This window comes from Plasmodium cynomolgi, chromosome 12 (genome assembly GCF_000321355.1).
Source record: "Plasmodium cynomolgi strain B DNA, chromosome 12, whole genome shotgun sequence".
NCBI lineage: Eukaryota > Apicomplexa > Aconoidasida > Haemosporida > Plasmodiidae > Plasmodium > Plasmodium cynomolgi.
Window position 1 is genome coordinate 2,815,815 of NC_020405.1, and position 22,508 is coordinate 2,838,322.

The 22,508-nt window shown below is 41.1% G+C and overlaps 4 protein-coding genes across 4 annotated transcripts; 2 read left to right on the forward strand and 2 right to left on the reverse strand.

Moving 5' to 3' along the window:
• Positions 1-2,160: 2,160 nt before the first annotated feature.
• PCYB_127350 (hypothetical protein) lies at positions 2,161-4,075 on the forward strand (the record flags this gene model as incomplete). Its single annotated transcript, XM_004224069.1, has 2 exons — positions 2,161-3,924; positions 4,046-4,075. The coding sequence occupies 2 exons, from the start codon at positions 2,161-2,163 to the stop codon at positions 4,073-4,075; spliced, it is 1,794 nt and encodes a 597-aa protein (XP_004224117.1).
• A 789-nt stretch (positions 4,076-4,864) lies between these two features.
• Positions 4,865-6,872, forward strand: PCYB_127360 (hypothetical protein; the record flags this gene model as incomplete). Its single annotated transcript, XM_004224070.1, has 4 exons — positions 4,865-4,958; positions 5,078-6,285; positions 6,514-6,647; positions 6,794-6,872. 4 exons carry the CDS (start codon positions 4,865-4,867, stop codon positions 6,870-6,872), a joined length of 1,515 nt encoding a protein of 504 aa, XP_004224118.1.
• An 813-nt stretch (positions 6,873-7,685) lies between these two features.
• PCYB_127370 (structure specific recognition protein) lies at positions 7,686-8,750 on the reverse strand (the record flags this gene model as incomplete). Its single annotated transcript, XM_004224071.1, has 1 exon — positions 7,686-8,750. A coding segment is annotated over one exon (1,065 nt), but the record flags the coding sequence as incomplete, so codon positions are not given.
• Positions 8,751-11,692: 2,942 nt separating this feature from the next.
• On the reverse strand, positions 11,693-20,123 carry PCYB_127380 (serine/threonine protein kinase; the record flags this gene model as incomplete). Its single annotated transcript, XM_004224072.1, has 6 exons — positions 11,693-12,780; positions 12,973-18,716; positions 18,911-19,119; positions 19,258-19,500; positions 19,715-19,775; positions 20,013-20,123. 5 exons carry the CDS (start codon positions 20,121-20,123, stop codon positions 15,306-15,308), a joined length of 4,035 nt encoding a protein of 1,344 aa, XP_004224120.1. The 3' UTR covers positions 11,693-12,780; positions 12,973-15,305.
• Between the last annotated feature and the right edge of the window lie 2,385 nt (positions 20,124-22,508).

Genomic DNA, 22,508 nt, shown 5'->3' on the forward strand with positions numbered 1-22,508 from the left:
TTAAGCATTTTAATCAGAAAGGAGGAAAAGTGTGGCAAAAATCATGCATGTAGCAATATGAACATAACTTCATTTTTTAACAAATATATAAGAAAAAAAAGGCAAAGTGGTGTATTTTCTACAAAGCGAAATATTTGCAGTTTGAAGCTTACACCATAAACTCTTTTTGACGAAAAAAAAAACGCTTAAAACGGTAAGGATGTTCTTCCCACGTTACGTTCTAACACATCAGTAACGAAGGTGAAATGTCAAAACAGACATGAACATTTTCGAAGATGCGTATTTGTGTGTACATATACGCTTATACATTTTGTTTTTTTTCACATTTTTTCGTTTTTTTTTTCCCTTTTGCGTGTCTGCAAGGTTTAAAGGTGAGCAATTATGATTTTTCGCCCACTTGCAAAGAGGGAACGCACGAATGCGCCAACGAGCGGTGGGAAATGACGAATCTGCCAAAGGTAAAGAACCGTACATTTCAGCTGAGGGCGAATGGGATGACTTGACGTGTGTTCACTCATGCGCATATATATATGCATATGTGGAGATATAAAAGTATGCGCATATTATTCGCGCATATGTGCATAGCATATACATAAACACATTTTGCGCGCATACGCAGCCTTCTTAATGAAACGTTAAAAAAAAAAAAATACATATATATAATAGTGGCAAAATATAATAAAGACAAAATACAAAATGAACACACAATTTTTATTAGAATTTTTCTTCATAGCATGCTGACCCCCGTACCGTTATCAAAGCAACATTTGATAAGTCGGCAAAACATCTTCTTTAAGAGTTTCCCATTTTTATTACATGCCATATTATCCTCGCCGGGTGGGGGGAAAAATCGCATCACCCTTTGTTGCAAATGAATATATTGTACATAAATGCGCAGCACTTTTTTCGCAAATCCGAAGCACATATTTTTGTAAATTCACCAACACGAACAGGAAAATTTCAAGCGCCACTTACTGCGTGCCATTATTAGCAACCGCAACAGAGTGAAGGAAAGGCGTGGGCGAGTAAAACAAATTAAGCGCGGCATGGGACTCGCTGCAGAGGGTAACCCATGATTTGTAACTTGTAGCTCACGACGTACAACGCGCTTCACGTCCTGATGAGCAATCGCGTTTTCAAGTGCGAGGGAGAGGAAGCCAGTCTACATGTGACGCTTAAAAAGGTATAAGGGAGGGAACAACTTAACGTGTACATAAATTATACACGTTTAAAAAAAAAAAAATTCGCACATGAGGAAATATGTATATGGCAACATGTATACATGCCAACATACCTAGTAACTGCATTTTTGCTACTTTGATTTTTCGTTTTATTGCTGTTCCATTTTTCATAAAATTTTTAATCACGGCTAATGTTTACCCTAAATGGTATTCCAAAATGCAAAATGAGAGAGCGAAGAGAAGCGCTGTTACACGCGTTTTCTCGTACATGGTACGACTGTTCCCCGTAATGATGCCTCAGTATGTATATATGCATATGAACATGTTTAAGCAAGTGTACATTCATTTGCCCCTTTTTTTTAAACGCAATATAGGTAAGACTTTTTTTAGAGCTCCCCTTTTTTGACTGTATTGCGGAGCTGAGTCAGAATCGTCGCTGCGTGACTTGTTCCCATTCGTGAAGCTATACACTGGGGGCAAAGCCTCGTACACTTGAAGCATTTGCCGCGCGCTTTGGGGTAAATAGGGAAGGAAAGAGGTACCTGCATACGTGGGGATATATATGTACCTATTTATATATACACTAACGTTTAACCGAGCGGATCAGTTCTGCATGCCGCTTGACTTCCCAGGGCTTGCGCGTCTTGATTGAAGAAGAGCGAATAGAGAGCTGCTCTGGCTGAAGGCGTATTGGGGGAGATACGGAAGGTGGGCAAGATTCTCACCGGTAGAGAAGGGCTTGGGGCATACCTATGTGATAGGCGATTGTCCCTTACAAGTTGCCTTGCCGTGTATGTGAGGGACCTTATAACAGGGCTGCGCATGCGTAGGTAGATAGGTTCTTCACCTTGTGTTGTGCACTGATGTGAGTGCTTAACCCGGTCGTTGTTGTCATTGTGCCCCTTTTTTTTTTTTGTGCGAACGCATAAAGTTGCAATCGGCCAGTTTGGTTCCACTTGAACAATCGGAGAAACGCACCATGGAGTCGCCAAAAGCATCAATGCATGAAGCGTATAAGAGCTTCTGCTCACAGCACCCCCTGAAGAAATTGTCCATGCCGAAGAGCGATCTTGTATGGTCCTACTACGACATTAACAGCAGAAATGAAAACATAGTGATCTTTTTGCATGGGATATGTGGAACAGCTGGGTGTTACTTTTATCAACTAGACGCATTGGCAAACTTAGGGTTCCGAGTTATATCCTTTCAGTACCCATGTTATAATTACCTAAAGGACTGGATAAAAAATATGTGTAACATATTGGAATATTTAAATATAAAGAAGGCTCATTTTTTTGCCTCCGATTTGGGTGGGTACCTAATGCAGTTGTATGCAAAATTGTATCCATCCAAAGTGGAGTCTTTAATACTGTGCAACTCGTACAGAAGGACAGATGACTTTGCTGCAGTTGCAGCGTTCAGAAATGTTTACGGGAAATTATATAGCTTTTTACCCCATGTGTTATTAAAAAAAATCATATTGGAAAATTATATTTATGTAAATTATGTGAATATAGATTTAAAGGAGAAAAATTCACTAGAGTTCATGAGTAACGAAGTGGACTTAATTTCTTCTGCAGATTTAGGGGGAAGAATAAGTTTGCAACTGTCATCGGAAAACGTTGACAGGATTAATATCAACGATAGAAGTATCACCATTCTGCAGACATTAAATAATACCTATGCAGATAGCCTAAATGAGGACATGAAAAATGCTTACCCCTATGCTAAACATGCGATATTGAAATCAGGGGGTTCCTTTCCTTATCTCAGTAGGCACGAAGAAGTCAATATGTACATTTTGGTTCACCTCAGGAACAACTGTAACGCTGTATTTGTGAAGGAGCAAATAAGTAGCATGAGTTATATGCACCAACTCAAAAGTGAAGAAGTAGACATAGATCAGTTCGCTTCTGGGAGAAAATTTGGCAAACGGGTTGATGGGAATACTCAGAAGATGACCAGTGAAGGGAAATGTAAAATTAGTATCATAAACCGTTGTTGCACTAGTGCCTCTAGTGGTGATATGCATAAGGGTAAAATCTACCACAATGAGGGTGGAGATCCTAACGGGAATACCTTTTCGTATAGGGAAAGGAGAAAAATGGAAGAAGGGAAAATAAAACAGGGAGTACGTAACATCAGGCGGGATGGGCACTCAGAGGAACAGGCGGATCTTTTTAATTTGTATAAAAATGGCAGTTATAATAGTTGCGAAAATTTTAGCAGGAACGACACCGTGACTAGCGAGGAGACTGTAAATAGCCACGAAAAGGTGGACGCGGCGCCCAACAGTGGTCAACATAGTCTCTACCGCGGTGGTGCGTATGGGGAGGTGTACTCCAAAAATAACGATTTCCGCGCAGGGGGAATAAACGCAAAGTTTGGCGAAGAACGCCACGAGAGCTATGCCAAGCATAATCCGTATGAAGAACAAAATGAACATCGCGCGCATGTGCACAATTACACGAATGAGGCATTTCCAGATGATCCCGACGCGGACATCGTGGACATAAATCATAATGACGGTTATTACAAAAATGGTTATCAGCACGTGAGCAGAAATGTGACGCGCGAAGACGACGTGTATGGCAGCCCTAATGGCGAATATACGTACACAAGCAACGAGGACATCCAATCAACCGGGCGAATTGTGCGTAACTCTGAGGAACGCTACAACAAGGAGTCTTTAAATTATGCCGACAACTGTAATGAAAATGACCCGCGATATGGCCGCGCAAATGTTAATAAAAATGACATTTTCTGCCATTTTTAGCTTTCGCCCATGGGTGTTTTGTTTGTGTATATCCCTTGGGAGGGAACCCCCCCCTTCCCCTATTCTGTTTAATTTACTCGCTTTGCAGTTTTATATATGCTTCCTGCGGCACTGGTGATGAAGTGGGAAAGGGTTAACTGATGGCACTTTTTTTTGAATTCGCTTTTGCCTCTCCATTTGGCGCTTCCCCGTTCTTGCGCATTTTGTAATTTTGCACCTTTTGTGAATTTGTTTTGTTACACTGTCGTTAGGCGCTGAGCGGATTGGCGCTGCTCGGATTGGTACTACATGATTTGCCAGTGCCATTTTGCTGCGCCACTCGTGGATGCGCCATCTTTGGAGTAATTTTTGCGCGCGAAATTTTACCACTCCTTGAGGCCCATCCTCCGAATGACCACAAGTTTGAATTTGCATACGTACAATTGCATTAGGTACGTGTGACGCTTTTTAAAATAAATATAAAGGAAAGAGGAAACGAAATTGTGTAAACACTTTCTTTTCTGTATTTCTTTCCCCGTTTTTTTTTTTTTTTTTGTCCAGATTTGTGTACAAAAGTGAAAAAAACTTGCATTTTTTTTTTTTTTTTTTAAAAACGTGCGCATATATATGCAAATATTTATGTATACGTGTCCGCGCGTGTGCCCTTTTTAATGGCGAAAATTAGTATTCTTTAAAGGGACGAATGAGTTAAAAATTTATATATGGTGTAGCAGCTGAGTGGCAGAAATATACGAAAAGAACAGTGGTAAAGTGCTTGCGCATTTTTATGTGCAACAATGGTTGAATAAGGAAAGGGGAAAATGACGAACAAGTGCAACATGCTCAGTGAGTAAAAAAAAGGAATAACCTTTTTTTTTTTTGTGTGTGTGAGTTAAGGCATGAATGTGAGGAGAAAAGCGGAAATAAGATGGACATCACGGAATTTGAAATACCGCTTTTTTCGCCAAATATTACTGAAATAAATTTCGGGATCTTCGATCTGTGGCTCCGGGGGCACAATGGTAAGGGGGAGGAGATCGCGACCGGTAAAATGGCGCGCGAATAACACGCTAAAAAGGAGCGAAAAACAACGAAAAGAAAACTTCCCCATGCGTCTACCCTTCTTTTGCCCACTCCACAGAATTCGAAGTGCTGTGCATGCTGCAGAACAGCTTCTACGCCGACTTGATCAAAAGAAAGAACGAGTTGAACAATGAGGGCGATGGTGATGCTGATAGTGACGGCGACGGGGACGATGTAGAGGGGAAAACAACGAACAAGGAAAAGAACGATCATGTGATTAGTAAGGATATCGAAAAAGTGCTTAAAGAAAAATACAAAGACAATGTTTTTTTTGTAAAAAACAGAATTATGAATATGTTTAACACGGAAAATAAGGAAAGCGATTACATAGGCAACAATATTTTGTTCGACAATTTTTTATGTTTATACATAAAACAGCAATTTTACATTTTTAACATTTTGTCCCACCATTTGACCAATTTGGATCTGCGTTTTTCCAATTTTTACATCCCCATAAGCAAAAATAAAGCGCTAAAACTGATAAAAAATTATTACAACATTGACTTCAATTTGGAGAAGGAAATTATAAAATATAAAAGCATTAACAACATCTCAAAATACACGAACGAGATTGTTAAAATAACAAACATACATAAAATATCAGTCAAAAGACAAATAGAAAATATAAAAAATATGTGGAAATATGTAATAAATATTTACGAAAGGAGAAATATAAACATAAGTACGTTATATAAGAAAAGACGGATAAGTATGAAAAAGGTATTAAGATTTCTTAAAAAGAATTTCCAACTTTATAAATTTTTTATGAAAAAGGAAACTGTTTTGGATATGAATAATAATGATGGTCATTATCGCAATAGATCATTTTTATTTAAAAAAAAAAAAAGAAAAGGAAAAGGGAAGAAAAAGGCACAAAATAACACCAATTCGAAGAATGAATATCTTCAATATAATATAATTAAAACTTTGGAAAATCTCGTTGGTATTTATTTAGCCAAGAGGTACTTTCGCCTCTACTGGATTATATCCTATCATATCGAGGTACCAAAAAAGGTAAACATCCCTTACCCTTATTTTAACAACATCATTTTGTTGTTATTGGAAAAGTTACAAATTAACGATCTCATTCTGTCCAAGGAGTATATAAATATTAGCAAAGGGATATACAGCACCTTCAAGAGCAACAAGAATATGGACGCGCTTAAGAGTAAGTTATGTGGCCTTGCCGACATTAACAACTCGCTGCGTACCAGGGTCCTCATTCGGCTAAAGTGCATCATGAATCTGCTCTGCTGTTTTAGGAATGTAAGAGAGGGACCGTTAGAGAGGGTGCCTGTATATGCGCACTGCCCTGCTTGAGGCTCTACCGCGGAGGGTGGAAGCGAAATGGGCCCACTGACCTATATAACGCGCTGCGCTTGTGGCGGTGCTCATTTTTTATTATTTGCATCTTCCCCCCGTCACGTTGCCACATCGTTACATCACCGCTTCACCGCTTCACCGCATCACCACTCCACTGTTTTGCCCCCGTAGTCCTACGAGATAACCAAGTTCCTGCTAATTTTTCACGAGCTGCAAAAAAACGAACCGTTCACGAACGAGAAGACCTTCATAAAACAAAACATCGGCAATAACAATTTTGTGAACAGGATAATGTGCTTTATAAAGTAATTCGATCGTCTGTCTACGTGTATACATGTGCATGTATGCGCCCCAGGCAGCGCGAGGGGGGTAACGGAAGTGCTCCCCTCTTTGAGGCTCCCGCGCCTGCCCCTTTTGGTACTTCACCTTTTACACCTTCACTTCTTTACAGGGAGGCGGAAAATTATTCCAAGAGGAAAAAGGCCGAGTATGAGAACTTAAGGGGAAACGAAAAAACGAACATTTCGTAGTGTTTGTCAAAAGGGCTCATGGGAGAAGGATGCCCAACGCACGCATTTGTGTCGTGCGGAATGCCCGACGTTGTTTCTTCGGCATGCGCGCCATCTGTATCCCCGCACGCATGACGCGGTTAATTTGTTGGTTATTTGCGCGTTGTTCGCAGCACGCGATTGCATTATTTGTTTGTCCATTTTTTTGTGCTTTTTTTTTGTACACTTTTTTTGCACATTTGTGAGTAGTTAGTTTTTTTTTTTTACCGAACGAACTCACATGCGCATGTGTGGGTCCTCACAATTTGCACACACGGGAAATAAAGCTGAACTCCCTTATGATTATTTCTTCCTTTTCACGTAGCCATTTTTTACTGGAAAAAATGTCAAAGTGGTAAAAGCTTTACGCGTCTGTCACTATGTTGACCAGTAATGTATACATGTGGAAGTTACGTTTTTCTTTTTTTTTTTTTTTGTGTTTTCCTTTGAAATGCGTCACACGGTGTGGTAATAAAAAAAAAAAAAAAAAAGTCGTTAAGATGAAAAATTTAAAAAGAGCAATACGAAATGGAGGTGTTACGACATGGTGTGCATGCAATGTGGACTGAACGGTGTAAGATTCACATAGCTATAGTTGCTGGTATGTGTATCCGTTTGTGCTTATCTTCTCGTCTACCTCTTTGATGTTTTGTTTCCCCAGTCCGGAACGCACCATTCGTTTACCCCCCAAATTGCAGCGAACTGATGCGCTCTTCCATTTCGCCATAAATGCACACATTATTGAGAAAGCAGTTCGGCTAACTGTATGTATGTCGTGGGATACATTTGCTGACCCTATTTATCATCGTCTTCTTCTTCCTCTTCTTCCTCTTCTTCCTCTTCCTCCTCGTCTGCCTCTTCCTCATCGTCATCGTCTTCCTCATCTTCTGCGACGTAATCCTCCTCATCGTCATCATCATCATCCGCAACGTATTCCTCTTCATCCGATTCGGACAGTTCATCACCAAAGTCCTGTTTTTTATCCGTAACATTGGCATCATCCTGAATGTTTATATTTTTACTTTTTAAAAATTCCAACAGAGGGAGGTATTCATTTTTGTCTATATTGGTATACTCATAACTCATTCCTCTTTTGTGTTTTATGATAAGTGAGAAAAAACGGTGTTGATTTATATTTCCCGTTCTCTGAAAACTGAGTGTGACAATATCATCAAAGGAGATTAAAATGACCGGTTTTATAATAAAAAGGAAGTATTTATTTAGGGGGTAAAGCTGCCCACTGGCTGCTCTATAACTGCATGTAATACCATGTTCATTTTTTGCTGTTCTGTAGTCCCCTGGAATGATGGCATTTTTTTTAACCAGAGCAGTAAATAGTCTAGTAACTACATCGTATGCTTTTCCGGAGAGTGATTTCTCCAATTTATATTTTTTTACATCTTCTTCACTTGCATTGATGTCCAACTCCATATCGTCATCGTTATTGAGTTGAATCAAAATGAATGGGTATTCAGTTTGTCCTTGCTTCATTTTATTATTTAGGCTAAAGATTAAAACGTACTGATTGGAGTTACTTTTGGGGACTAACAACATTTTATTTATATTAGTATACTGAATGGTAAAATCGTAGGACTTTCCATGTAGCTTGAACGACTTTGTGTACATTTCGATTTCGTATCTTCCTCTTGGAACCAGGAGAGGTATATTTGCAAGGGAGGCAATGCATTCACTTTTGGAGTCTCCTATATTTACTTTTTCTAGCAAATCATTTTTAAAATTTTGAAAATTTTGATTTTCATCATTTTCGTGGGGATAACAGAAACGTATTTCTGATAGGAAATCTTCATTCGTTTTTTTATTTTCCTCATTTTTTAATTCCATCGCTATGTCCGTCTTTATCTGTACATTCAGTTGACTGATATTGTTCGTTGGAATGCTGAATGCATATTTATTGTCTATATCGAAGGTTATGTTCGAATTTTCTAACTTGAATTCTCCCCAGTTCCATCCCCTCGTGGCTAGCTTCCTACTAGCTAATCTAAGATTGAAATATTTCTGAAAATGTTGAGTTATTTCGGAAATATTTCTATCTGGGAATCCATCGAAAAAGATGATCAAATTGTCTTTCTGCTCACTAAACTTTAGGTGTAACCTGTTGTTGTTGTAGCTTGTTTTTATCCACTCCGCTTCACTTATGTCACTGCACTTGTACTGGTATACGTTGTTCGTTTTTTTGTTTTTCCATCCTAAGAACTCGTTGGACATTCGAAATGATCCGTAGTCACAACCCCCGAACCCACGGATGTTTCCGATGGAGATCACGGGGTTGCTGCCCGAGCTGCCGGCGTTGTCTCCCATGGGTTCTCACAGGGCGGGGGGGGGAAACCGTAAAAGCGGTAGTGTGGCTTCCTTCGTTAGGACTCCTTCGTTAAGGAGGCACTTGTGAAGTCCCTATTTTGTGAAATCCCCTTGGGGGTATCCCTCTCAGTAAGTCTGTTTTAACTTGGACTGGGAAGGGGTCCCTCCTTCGATCAAACCACGTGCGTGCGCAGAAGAATCGGTGTCGAATGGGCTCGTAATAATGTTGCCACGAGTGTCCGATGTTTGTGCCTCCCCTCTTTTTGCAAAGCTCCGTAGAAGGTTTGCAGAACCCGGGTGGTCAGATAACTGCGTTCAGGAAATTATCCAAGGAGGGTTCCTCTTTTCGCAGGGCGGGATTTTGTTTCGGGTTCCGTGGGCAAACTGATATAAAACGAAAAAAAAAAACGAATGCGGTGGTGAGTTTTTAAATGTACATATATGCAAGTACGATCCCGCGTGTGTTTGTTCCTTCGAGGGGGCACTCTTACACTTACGCATTCGCGCAGTGAGGGTTATATTTATCTTTACATGCCTGCAATATGCATTGCATTTTTTTTGGCCCTAAAAAAGTCCCAGTCCCCCCCCCATAGGTCTTTCAAATAGGGTGTGGAAGAAAAATAAAATACTCAAGCCATTCTGGGTTAAGCATATATAATATATTTGCTATTCCACACGCTCGCACGAAAAGAGCCAATTTAAGAAGCTGCTCCAATTTGCCACTCTTCAAAAATTTTGGCTTACCGATTTTTAGTTTCCCCTAATTTTGTTTCGTGTTTCATGAATGGGAGAACTCCATTGGGGAGTATAAAACAGAAAGGGAGAGACTTGAAAAGGTGGCGTGCGTGCACGAATCGGACCGAAATGGGGATAAAAAAAAAAGGACAATCGTCGCCCAAACGAAAACCGGAATTAAACAGGTTATAATTTACAAAAAAGGGGCAGCTTGATTGGGAAAGAGAAACTGAGCCAAGTGGTGATAAAAAAATGGAAATAATTGAATATAAGGCGAACTAAACACGTGACACTTCACAAACTGAACCCAAAAAAAAATAAAATAAAATAAAAAAAGTGAAGGGCATGTAGGAGAGCTCAACAGAAAAGAGGACGCATAAAAAGGGAAGAGGCATACCACAATCGAGCACACGATTAAAGCGACTAAATGCTGCTATGTTTGTGTAGTTTTTTCTCTATCCCCCCTTTTTGTTGCCAGAAAATGTAAAGGAAGTCACCACGGAAGGAAAAAATCGAGGTGACAAAAGGATGACACGAAAAGGAAAAAAATAATATGCATCATAAAAAATGCTTAGCCCAAATTAGGCGCCTAAAAATTTAAGGGAGATATATCTTCCTACATAAGTAAAACTGACCGTGTATATCAAAACACCTTCCACGCTGGACTCTTTGCATATGTATAGAAAAGGCTTCATCAGTTCATAGCAATTATGCTGGAAATGAGCATCCGGCATATTTTTCGGCTTTAAAGTTGTGCAATTGTACGAATTTTTTTTTTTTATTTTATTCACCTATTGGCATATTAAATAAATTCCCACGTTTGGAACCCCTTTGAGTTCATCCACGAGTACACCATTTGGGCATTTCCCCAGACGTGAAAGACACGAATGTGCAAAAATGTTGACCGGTTTTGTGTAAAAAATGGAGCCAAGGTGTGAGCGATGAGTGAAGAAAAAAAAAAAAAAAAATGCCCAGCTAGGGAAAAAAAAAGATACAGCTTCCTCCCATTTTGCTCAGCACCTCCATGAGTGACGTTTCAGCTCAAATGGAAGATACAAAGATTTGTTTGCAAATCCCTAGTGGTACTTACCTGCGCACATGAGTGCACATATGGAACGGGAATGAGGGGGAATACGCCCATTTAATTGTTCCACTGCACACACACACGCGTACGTGTACCCCCATAGGGGTAGGAATAACAGTAGGCGCACATATCGCACGTAAAGCAGCATCTATTCCGAGTGCCATGACGAATTATGTCAAAATGTAGAATGGTGTGATGCCAAAAGGGGTCATACAAAAGGGTGAAGTGGCGCTCCTGTCTGTAGCGCGGCAGTATTGCGGGAAAGCAAAACAAGAAAGGAGAGAAGTAATGGGATAGCAGTTAAAGGAGAGCGGTAAAGGGAGAGCAGTAAAGGGAGAGCAGTAAAGGGAGAGCAGTAAAGGGAGAGCTGTAAAAGGAGTGCATGCGAATATACATACGTACAATTTTATAAGCGAAACACAGTATGAACGGCTAAGCTGCACCATGGTGATCAAAATTCCCGATGACAAAAAACCAAACAAGAAGAGTGGCCAGTTCAACCTGGGTCCCCCCCCTCCTTATGGAGGTAAAGGTGCACATAAACACGTGGCTATTTGCATACGCATTGGGATGCCTCTTCCTTTTTGTTTGCCCGTCTTTTGATTAACGCATTTTTATAACGCATCATAAAAACCAATACGAAGTTAATGCCCCCCAAATGGGCTTAGTACTTGCTTGAATTTCTGCTAAAAATGTTCATCCACTTTAGCTTGGGGTACAACGAATTTGCTTCCCTTTGGTCGTCCATTTTTGTTCCGAATTTATTCTCACAATTTTTTTCACGGATATAATTTCTTTTCGTTTTTGCCAAGTTCTGAATAGATGTTTTGTTTAAATTGAGGTAGTTCCTCAAGTTGTGGTCCACTGGCGGGGGGATATTTTGGTGGTCAGTCCGTTGCTCAGTCCGTTGCTCAGTCCTGTTATTACCGCTACTCTGTTTTGAGTTGATTAGGTTAACCCCCTCAGTGAGGGATATTTTCTTTGAGAGGGAGCTATTTTTGTAATGCCTATATGGATGAATATGCGATGAGTAGAACATGAGATTATTCAAAAAGTCCAAGTTGGCTGGAGTGGTACCCAAGTTGGCTGGAGTGGTATCCAAGTTGGCTGGAGTGGTATCCAAGTTGGCTGGAGTGGTATCCAAATTGTAGTAGTACAGCATTTTGTTCGCTTCATCATTTTCACTCGATTTTAAATCATTGATGGATTCTACATGCTCAGGGTTCACTAGTAAGTTACCATGTATGTAATCCTTTCTTACATTTTCATCATAAGACATACTCAATAAATTACTCCTAACACTTTTCAAATCGTAGCTTCTATTATGCGTTAGATAATCTTCATATTGCTCCTTCGAATGAATGATGTCATTTTTCTGTGCGTCCCAGATGTTCCAACTTGCTAACTGTTTCCTTCTGTCAGTTGTGCTTTCCTTAAGGGTCGTCTCTTTTTTATTTTTAGTTAGCTCTTCATTTGTTTTGCTGGATGTGAGTTCATGTGGGGGGTCTTCTTCTCTCTCGATGGGTCCATTATACACACTCCCTTTTTTGTTTCTTTCATGTTTTTCTTTTTCACCTTGTGATTTTTGCTTTTTCAAATTTGCATTCATCATGTAGATGTGTTGTGTGTCCAAGTGCGGGTTCTTTCCCTCATCCTTTACTAACAAATGGGTGTCCTTTCGATTGGCGCTACTGCCAAGTGTTTGGGATTTATCTCTCTCCAGGCTTTTTTCAGACAGGTCTCTATTTAACTCTGTAGGGAATTCCACCTCGTAGCTATTTTGAGGATTACTTGGCGATTGGTTACTTGGCGATTGGTTACTTGGCGATTGGTTACTTGACGAATGGCTACTTGACGAATGGCTACTTGACGAATGGCTACTTGGCGGATTTTTCCAAACGGGGCCCTTCGTAAGTGTAAGGGGCGTGGATTTTTTTCCCGAACCTTTTGCACTTTTGTCTTGTTCGTCTTCCCCTGAATGTCCCTTCTTCCTGCTCGTTGGGCGGTTATTATTTTGTGATATTTTCATAGTTGTGCTTTTAGTCGGCTCGTTTTTATCTCTGCGCTGCTTGGGGGTAGAGTGTTCCGTTGGAGAGGCCCTCTTTACGGGAAGCTGCCCACCCAGTTCGCTTTCTTCATTCTCTTGGATCTGCTCCTTCGCATTCCATCGTGTTATGATCCTTTCCCCGTTTTTACTATTCATTTTTGCTTTCGTTAGCTCATCTTTATAGCTTACATTTTGGATGATCGAATACGATTTCTTCACGTCGTCATACAAGGAGGTGTAGTCTTTCTCTTTCCTTTTAATTGCATCGTTCCCAATGTATGAGTTGTTTGTGGCGTCGGATGTGAGGACACCGCTTAACTCTTCGAGCTGGGTGGTTATTCCCTGATCGTTCCTTCTGCATCCACTATTGGCGTTCCTGGTACTGTCGTTTCTGGTACTGTCGTTGCTGGTACTGTCGTTGCGGGTACTGACATTGCAAGTACTGACGTTGCAAGTACTGACGTTGGCGGATCCTACTTCCTCGGGGGAATATCCCTCCCCACTGTTCTCTGCACTGAAAGGGGAGCTCTCCGTGCTTGTCTCTTCTTTATCTTGAGTCTCATGCACTTCGACCGACTGGCCAATCGGGGAGTGGTGAAATATGTGGCTTTTCAAATTGGGGATGCATCTACCACTTGCGATGTCTCCCCTATTGTATGTGCCGCTCTTTTCGCAGTCCCTGTCAACGATCTTGTTCAAATTATGGCCTGGCTGCATAGGCTTCTCCCTCCATTCATTAGGTTTATCTGTGTCCTTACTTGTGGATCCCATCTCACTCATGTCGTTTACCCCTTTTTCGTTATAGGAACTGGCAAGGCTAAGGGTAGGTATCACTTGGGAAGGACAATTTGAAGACAGATCAGCAGGTCCCATTTGGTTATCCAAGTTATTCTTTCGAAGTATGACATTTCCATTTCTATTTCCATTTTCGTTAAATAAAATTGGGTCATGTGAAAGAGAGCATTTCTTTACATTGGTATTGAATCCAACAGTAGGGTAGTTTATTCCCTTTTCAATTTTGCTAACATAATTTTGACTTTCCTTTTTGGTGCACCAAATTGTGTGTGTTTTTTCACTGCACTTAGTACTAGATTTGTCTGCTCTAACCACATATGCATCAGTAACCTGGTTTGATACCCCCCCCTTCGTTTCGCTCATCGTACGGTAGTAATAATGGGCACTGTATGTGTGATGTCTCTCCTGGTTGATTCTTCTCCGAGTGGCACATTTGATGTACTCAATTTTGTTGGAAGAAAAATAATCATATTCCTTGTCACTTAGCCGTTCTTCATCATATGATGCCACTTTATCATAAATTGGAACCCTTTCCTTGGATGGATATTTCTCCTTCGTTGTTAATTCATGTTGGCTGCATCCATTTGTGTAGTACCATTCAGTGAAGTGGCTGATATTTATTACATCATTTTTCCTTTTGGGGTTATGTGCTCTGTGACATACGTCCACTTGATTCTTTACGACGTTTTTTTCCTTTTCCTCGACTCGTTGCTTTCTGTCTTTTTTCACCCTTTTACTAAAACATAAGTTACTTTTTTTATAGTAGCTTAAAGGGGGGATGTTGGTTCTATTCGTCTTCCTTTTACTGTGGGGAAATCTGTTCTCAAAATTGATGTAGTGTTTCCTGTCATGTTGGTTCTCACTGTTGGGCAGTACATGGAAGTCCCTATCGTTCGAATAGTATACATTTTTTAGCAGCAAAAATTTGTTTTTTCCGTCTATCTGTTCTTCATTAAATATTTTGCTGTCCCTTCTTTTCGTTCCTTCCTCGTTTTTGCATAACTTTTTTTCCTCCTCCAGATGGTCATACGTTGTTTTCTCTGTGTTGGTGTAGCGTCGGGATTCTACCGCATCTGTTTTTTCTTTTCCATGATAGTTACCTTTGGATAGGTTAGGCATGTCAGGTTTTTCTATAGCATTTTCATTTACCCTTCCTCTTCGCTTGTCCACTTTTTTTTTTTTTCCCTCATTTTTACTCGAACTTTTTTGCGCACCCACCACTGCAGTGTCAGTGTCGTTGTGGTTGCTCCTTGTGCCACTGTTGGTGCAGTTCTCTCCATATGCATGTTTCTGTTCACTCTGTCCAGCATTACAGCTACGGTTGTTGTTGCTACTACTGTTAGTTATATATTTTTTTTTTTCCACCTGGTTTATCTGTTTGTCATCACCACTTGGGTCACTTTTGGATTGACGTCGTTGGATTTCTTTACTTGGATTATTGATGCTGATAATTTTTTTTTTTTTTCCTCTTTGTTTCACTTCCATCGCTATAGCTTTGTTCGAGGGTGTTCTTACATTCTCCTTCGGTGTGTTTTTCCCTTGGTGTGTTACTCCCTTCTTGGCTAGTTACATTTTTATTTTCATCCTTGACTGGCAAAAGTGAAACTATTTTCCCGGGGGAATTATTATCCCCTTTGTGTGTTTCTCTGTGATTGTCCTTTTCTGTTTTCTGTTCAGCTCGTTGGATGGCATCATCATGTACTTCTTCATCGCCGTTATTATCCAATTTGGTCTTTTGCGAATTCGAATTGTAAGTTTGCACTGGGGCACCTCCACTGGGAAGGAATATCTCCCTGTTATTTTTCTCTCCACTGTGCATGTTCCATTTTTCGGACTGCTCATTAGTGTAATCCCTTGATGAAATATTTTTCTGTTGTGTTCTATCCATTTTTGTGCATTCGTTAATTATCCCCTTTTGGGTGAACATGTTGAGGGTAGATTTGTTTTCCTTTGGGTGACTCTCCTTCGGGTTGACCTTCAGTTCGTTTATTTGTATGCGTGCCGGATCCATTTGATCGCAGGTAGATTCACCAATAGTGACAATTTTGGTTGCGTGTTGGGATTTGATAAGAGACGAGTGTTTATTTCCACTGGGGGCTATTCCTTCCTTTTTGAGAATAATACAGGTGTCTTTCTTTTTGGAGTCCGTGGGATGTAATTGCAGTTCTGCGTCCTTCTTCGTGGGTGTGTTTACCTTAGATGTGATGCTTCCGTCGGTGAGGAGGGTGTCCCTTGTGGGATTACCGTCGGTGATTCCCCGACTAGCGATCTCACCCATTTGACCACCCATCTGTGTGGCTCTTCCCACTTGCTGCACCCCACGTGAATGCCCATGTCCACTGACCAGATCATTCCTCCCTTTGCTTGCCCCCCCCATTTGTTTGCCCATCACATTTTCCCTATGTTCAGAAGCGACGAAAAGAGCACCTTCAGCGTCTTTAGCCCATTCGTAACTAGCCAACTTTGTGTGACCTTCCCCCTCTCGGTGTTTAACAAAAGGGTCTTCCCTCTTACGGTCAGATGAGCATGCATTATTATTATTACTATTGCTATTGTTACTGGACGTGCCCGTTTCGACATATTCGGAGACTCCCCTTCTACATGTCCATTCCTTTGTGTAGTCAGCATGATTGGCGGCATGATTGGCGGCATAATTGGCAGCATTATTCGCGGCATTATTCGCGGCATACTTGGCTGCACAGTTGACTTGATTTTCAAGCAACACACAGGAAGAGGCGCAAGTACGTCCACTGGTTTGGTTGCTTAAACACCCTACATACGTCCCCTTATCATCATAGTAATAATATTTGTACTGTACATGATGGTTGTAATTAGGGTTTTCATAAAATAATGCGTCATTCGGTGAGACGTTTACTTTCGCGATGGCTGGTGTGTTGTTAGGATTAGGAGTTCCGTTTGTGCAATTCGAGGTGATGGTGTTAGTGGACTCTCGTCCATCACTCGCGTTGGAAGCATATTTGAACTTCCAGCTGGTATCGTATTCCCTACTTGTGGTCAGCTTACACTGGTCATAATGCCTTAACAGAGTAGACCTCCCACTAGTGGTTACGTTAAAATCGTTCGCTCCTTTAAACAGGTACAAATTACTATATAAATTATTTTTCCCTATGAGGTTATCCCTACATGGTAGAAGAAATATATTGTTGCTTTGATTTCTGTACATGTTGTTTTTATTGAAATAAAAATCGTAAGTGTTGTTTGTCTTTCCACACAGATGGGGGTTCTTATTCACTTGGTCCATCAACTTAAGTTTATTTTCTTCTATATGCTCTACCTGCAGTTGCTTACCATCATAGTAGTTGCTGCTACTACTCTGATTGTCATTCTTCCCATCCACGTACGTATTGTCCAGAATGTGATTTTTGAAATATTTTTTCTCCACGTAGTAGTTATTTTGATCATGCTTGCGATGATTTGTGATTCCTTTTTGTGTGCACACTTTGATTTTATCGTTACCATCATCATGTGTGTGTTTTTTGTTTGTTTCCATGAGGGCGTTTCCTCCCTCTTCATTCTTTTCGTTTAACGCATACTTATCTAATGTCCCCGCTTGGTTCTTTTTCTGCGCAAGGAGGGCGTCTGCGTAGACGGGGTTCTCCAAGTTGTGCTGTCCCCCATTCGGCTGATTCACATGGGTGTTCAAAACCCCCTTGTCGTCGTACAGGTAAAGCTGGCTATGGTTTTTGTTTGTGTTTTGGTTTTGATTTGCGTTTTGATTTTGATTTAAGTTTTGATGTTGATTTAAGTTTTGGTTTTTATTTTGGTTTTGCCTCAGGTGGTGGGGGTCGCTCCTGGGGAAGAGCGAGTTGCTTCCTCGAAGATGACACGCTTGGCCCTTCTCGTTACCACTGCGTGGGGAGGTTCCCGCCTGGTCGTTCTCCTTGGGGCTTGCACTTACGTATGGCGTAGAGTAGGGAGCTCCGAAAGGAGCGGCGCATGGAATTCCGTGAGGCACCATACCAGACACGACGTTTTGCACACCGCTCGGCACCATGTTTATTAGCAGGCCGTTTTGCGCACCGCTGGGTACCATATTTTGCACACCCCTCGGAACCGCGCTTGCCACCCCCCCCTGGACGCAAAGGTTTGTGGCCGCAGGACCATTTTCTCTCTTGATTAGAAACAATTTTTTGAACGTCTCAAAGTCCATATCGTTCTTACCACTGCCAACTGGACAAGCAACGGTAGATGAAATGGGGAAATTCATTTTCTTATGCACGTGGGATACTTCCAATTTGGTTTTCCCCGTATCAGCTAGCCATTCATGATTCACCACTTCATCAAGGGACAACCGATTAGCTGGATTGATGGTGAGCATGCCAGAGAGCAAATTTCGAGCATTCATAGAAATTTTATTGACCCTATGTTTGGGAAAGACGATTTTATTTTTTATAATTGAGTTGTAAGCTTCTTTCAGATTTTTTCCTTCGTTATCAAAGGGGAGTAAGCCGAATAACATGGCATAGAGGATAATCCCGAGACTCCATACATCTGCTTTTTGACTGCTATAGCCACAGGTGGTGTTACACCCTAAGACCTCCGGTGCAGCATAACTTAAGGTTCCCACGATGTCGTGATGTAATTTATTTTTTTCATTAACACAGCAGGCTCCGAAGTCCCCTATCTTCAATTCGTATTCAGAGCATGATGGTAACTTCCCTATTCGTATTAACGTTTTTTCTCTTTGACTTAATTGTCTTTTGCATAAGAAAATATTTTCTGGCTTTAGGTCCCTGTGAGACACGTTGTTTCGATGCATGTACTGGAGCCCTTGGACGATTTTTCGAAAGAAGTACTGGGCGCTGAGTTCCTCTAGGTGGAGCTTCTGCGGTCGTGAGGAGGGGAATCATACGCGCAGTTGGGGTGATGAGTGGTCACGCGAAGTTGGGGTGATGGGTGGTCACGCCCTGTTAGGGGCACGAGCAAACGCATGCATGTAAACACATGTGCTCACGTAGGCAACATGCGCGCATATGTATTTATGTGCATGTGCTCGGTTGATAACCCCCTAGGGCTTACATTTCTGACGTAGGATATGAGGTCCCCCCCATCACAGTACTCCATAATTTGAATAATTTTGTCCCTGGTCTCAAGGACGTTGGTTGTTTTTACAACACACGGGTGATTCATTCTGCAGGAAATGCTGATCTCCTCCTTCAGCTTTTGAAAGAGCTCTTCATCGCCTTGCACGGTGGATTTGTCTATGGCCTTCGCCGCGACGAGCGTGTCTGTGGGGATAGCGCCGTGAGCATGTATCAGTGCATGTGGATACGCTTGTAATTACGCAGGTAATTTTGCATTCTTCCTTATCCATGCTCAGAGCTACGAGTGCGAATTCCGCAGCACACTGTAGCGGAGAGACCAACCTGTGCTTTTGTCCAAAGCCAAGTGAACCTGCCCAACGGACCCAGTATTTATTTTCTCTAAGATGATGTAATTCTTAAGGCGAAAGTACAGCAACGTATCGCATAATTTCTTCTTGGAATATCTGGGCTGTATTTTTTTTCCATCTGAAACTAACAAATTAAATAATTTCTGCCCCTTGTCCATTCCCCTAAACATGTAGTCGTCAATGTGTTCTCCCCATATGAGGGACTCGGGCTTTTTAACTACAAAGGGAGTGGAAGAAGGAGGGGATCACATAATTGTTTACACCGTTTTAGTTGCGGAGTGATGTTATTATCGCTAGTATTACTATAATTGGAATGTAGAGCGGATGACATGGGGGAGTGAAGGGGGATAGTGTGTCGAAAAGAGCTCCCCCCCCCCGTAACTGATGCTTTGTCTAAATATGCAGCCGCATATTTTTGTTTCATTTTTTACTTGTTATGAAATCGATGAGGTTCCGAACGTGCGGCATGGAGGTGTGGTACATCTTTAAGAACTGCGTCGACAAATCGGAGGGGGAGAAAGGACAGGTAAGATAGCGAAAAGAGGAAAAAAAAAAAAAAAAGCGAAAAAGCGAAAAAGCCAAATAGTGGAAGATGTCATGCAAAAAAGGAGCATACACACTATTCTCAGCAACGCGACATTTCAAGCATCGTGTAGAAAAAAAATCATATCATAGAAAATCCTCCCCCCCAAGGTATCAAAAAGTGTCCTTTTTTTTTGTTAATTTTACCTGCCATATGAAAAATATATCTTCGGTTATCTGCAAGTCGTGGTCGGCAATAGATTCGACTTGGGGGAGCAGGCGAAGCTCCCTGTCCCACTCGGTTCTCCATTTGTCCATTATTGCCATTGGGGGAGACGAAGGAAAAGCGGAAGCTCCGAATCGAGCGAGAGGCGGAAGGGAGCACGTAGTCGCTAGATGAAGCAACAAATAGGTCAGGAAAAAAACAGTCCGTGAGGAAGTAGGCGCAGCGCAGCTCGGATGCAACACAGGGGCAGCACAAATTGGGGGCAAAGAGATTGCACGGATATCAGCACGGACGTCGACGTGGACATCGGCGCGGACATGGGCACGCAAAACGAGACACAGCGAAACGGACACTCACGCTTATGGGTCTCTTGCACAAAACAAAACGATCACCTTGACTTTGCAATCGTGTCTCATTTTGAATTAACACATTTTTACGAAAGAAATACGGAAGAGTTGACAAATTAGGTAGGCAATATTTACGGGGCACAAAAAAACGTCATGGGGAGGTGGGCGACAGCAGGATACACAAAAGGGAAGAAAGACAAATGGAAGGCGGATTAACGCCAGGCAAATGACTCAATATATGCGCCCCGTCTATTCCAAAACGAGCAACGCACGTGACAACGGCGGACGAGAAAACTCTGTGCTAAGTCAAACTACGCAGATTTTTGCGAAGAACAAAAAAATAGGCACATGCATGTGTTTAAATAAAAATCAGTAAGTTACAAAAAAAAAAAAACAGAAACAAAAAAAATTATTGATGCATATTGTCTCCTTTTTAAGAGTCCAAAAAAATTATTATCCGTGTGTACAGCGTGCGTGTAACCCTTTAGGCAGTGAGCATTTGTTCACATATAACCATATGTAAAAAAAAAAAAAAAAAAAAAAACAAGGGGATAGGAAATTTTTAATTAAACAAAGTGTGTTCATTCATTTCTTTTTTCTTAATTTGTGAACTATGCATGAAATGTGAAAAAGGAAAAAAGTTATTTACAAAAGTGTGCATTTTTTTTTTTTTTTACAAGTGAGCAACGTATGCATAACCACGCATGCATGTGTAACTTTGGGAAATGAGAAAATTCAAGCGGGAGGAGCGTGTGTAACGTGTAAAAGAACAAACAGAAGACCTGTGCGAGTTAAGGGCGAAATGTAACAGTATAATGTAAACATAAAGCATTCTTCGCAAAGTACAAACCATTTCGGCAAAGGAGAAAAGGCAGCTTTCGGCCCTCAGACTTGCACATATGCGTATGTGTGCTCAAATGGTTAGAGAAAATTGCGCACATAAAAAAAAACAGTGAAGACAGAGTGGGGGATTTTCCAAGTGGGACGATGATAGAGTACGTACCATGCGAAACAACAAGGCGTATGCTTCCTCTATTAAATGCTTTAACAAACACTTTTTATTACCCTTCATGTGTATGCCCTCATTTTCATGTTGCCCCTCTGGAAAAAACATGTTCAAATTTATTTATGAGCGTGGAGTCCCTGTGGGTATGTAGACCTACACAGTAGCTTCCGGCACTCAAAAAAAAAAAAAAAAAAAAAAACATGTGCATGTTTAACAACCTTTCAATGGATGTGACACCATTGTTGTACCCCCTTTAAAAGAAATTAAAACTTCTCCTTGTGACACAGTGATCAGTCTACGTTGATGGTTCCATTTTATCATTTCAGTGCCGGAATGGTATTTTTTTATTTTCTCTTAAAAAGGGGAATTTCGAATTTTATTTTTATTTAGTCCATTCGGTATGTCCCCATTATGCACTTTCTTGCACAACAACATATGTCAGAAGGGGTGAGGCGATAACGCATTATCTTTTGCTTGTCAAATTTTATCCTTTATCAAAGTTGTACCCACCGAGAAAATCTCTCCCCTATTAGACATTGGCTGGAGGGTAAACATTCGGGACAGGACTCATGAAAGAGCGGAGGAAGTAACCGATGTATTAAACCGAAAAAGGAAAAAAAAAAAATTATGACAGGAAAAGGAAATTAGGTTGCCATTTCGACACAATTTTGACACAATTTTGACACAATTTTGACACAATTTTGACATGTGAATATGGACAGACTGACACACCGCATCAGTGTGTCTCCTTTTTCAAACCATTTAATCATTTCCATCCGGTTGACACGAAAAAGGCAGTGTGCGGATGCATTACTGTAAACAATTTCGTAACAGAAGGGGAGAAAAAACAGTCACATCGGGCCGAAACAACCACCACACCTTTTGCCCCATTTTATTATACAACGGATGACCAGGCGGAAATGTGCGTAGGGCGAATTTCTATAAGACGAAATTGTATATATAGCATCCTTTTTTTTTGCGGGATTATCATTTCGTTTTGCCTCCCCTGTTAGAGTAGACAATAGCTTACGCGCCTTTCTGGTGTTACTTGCCTTGACATTTCTGCTACGTGTGCCTCCCAGTGATTTCCTCCTCCCCCTCTGTGTCCTATCCTGCACCATTAT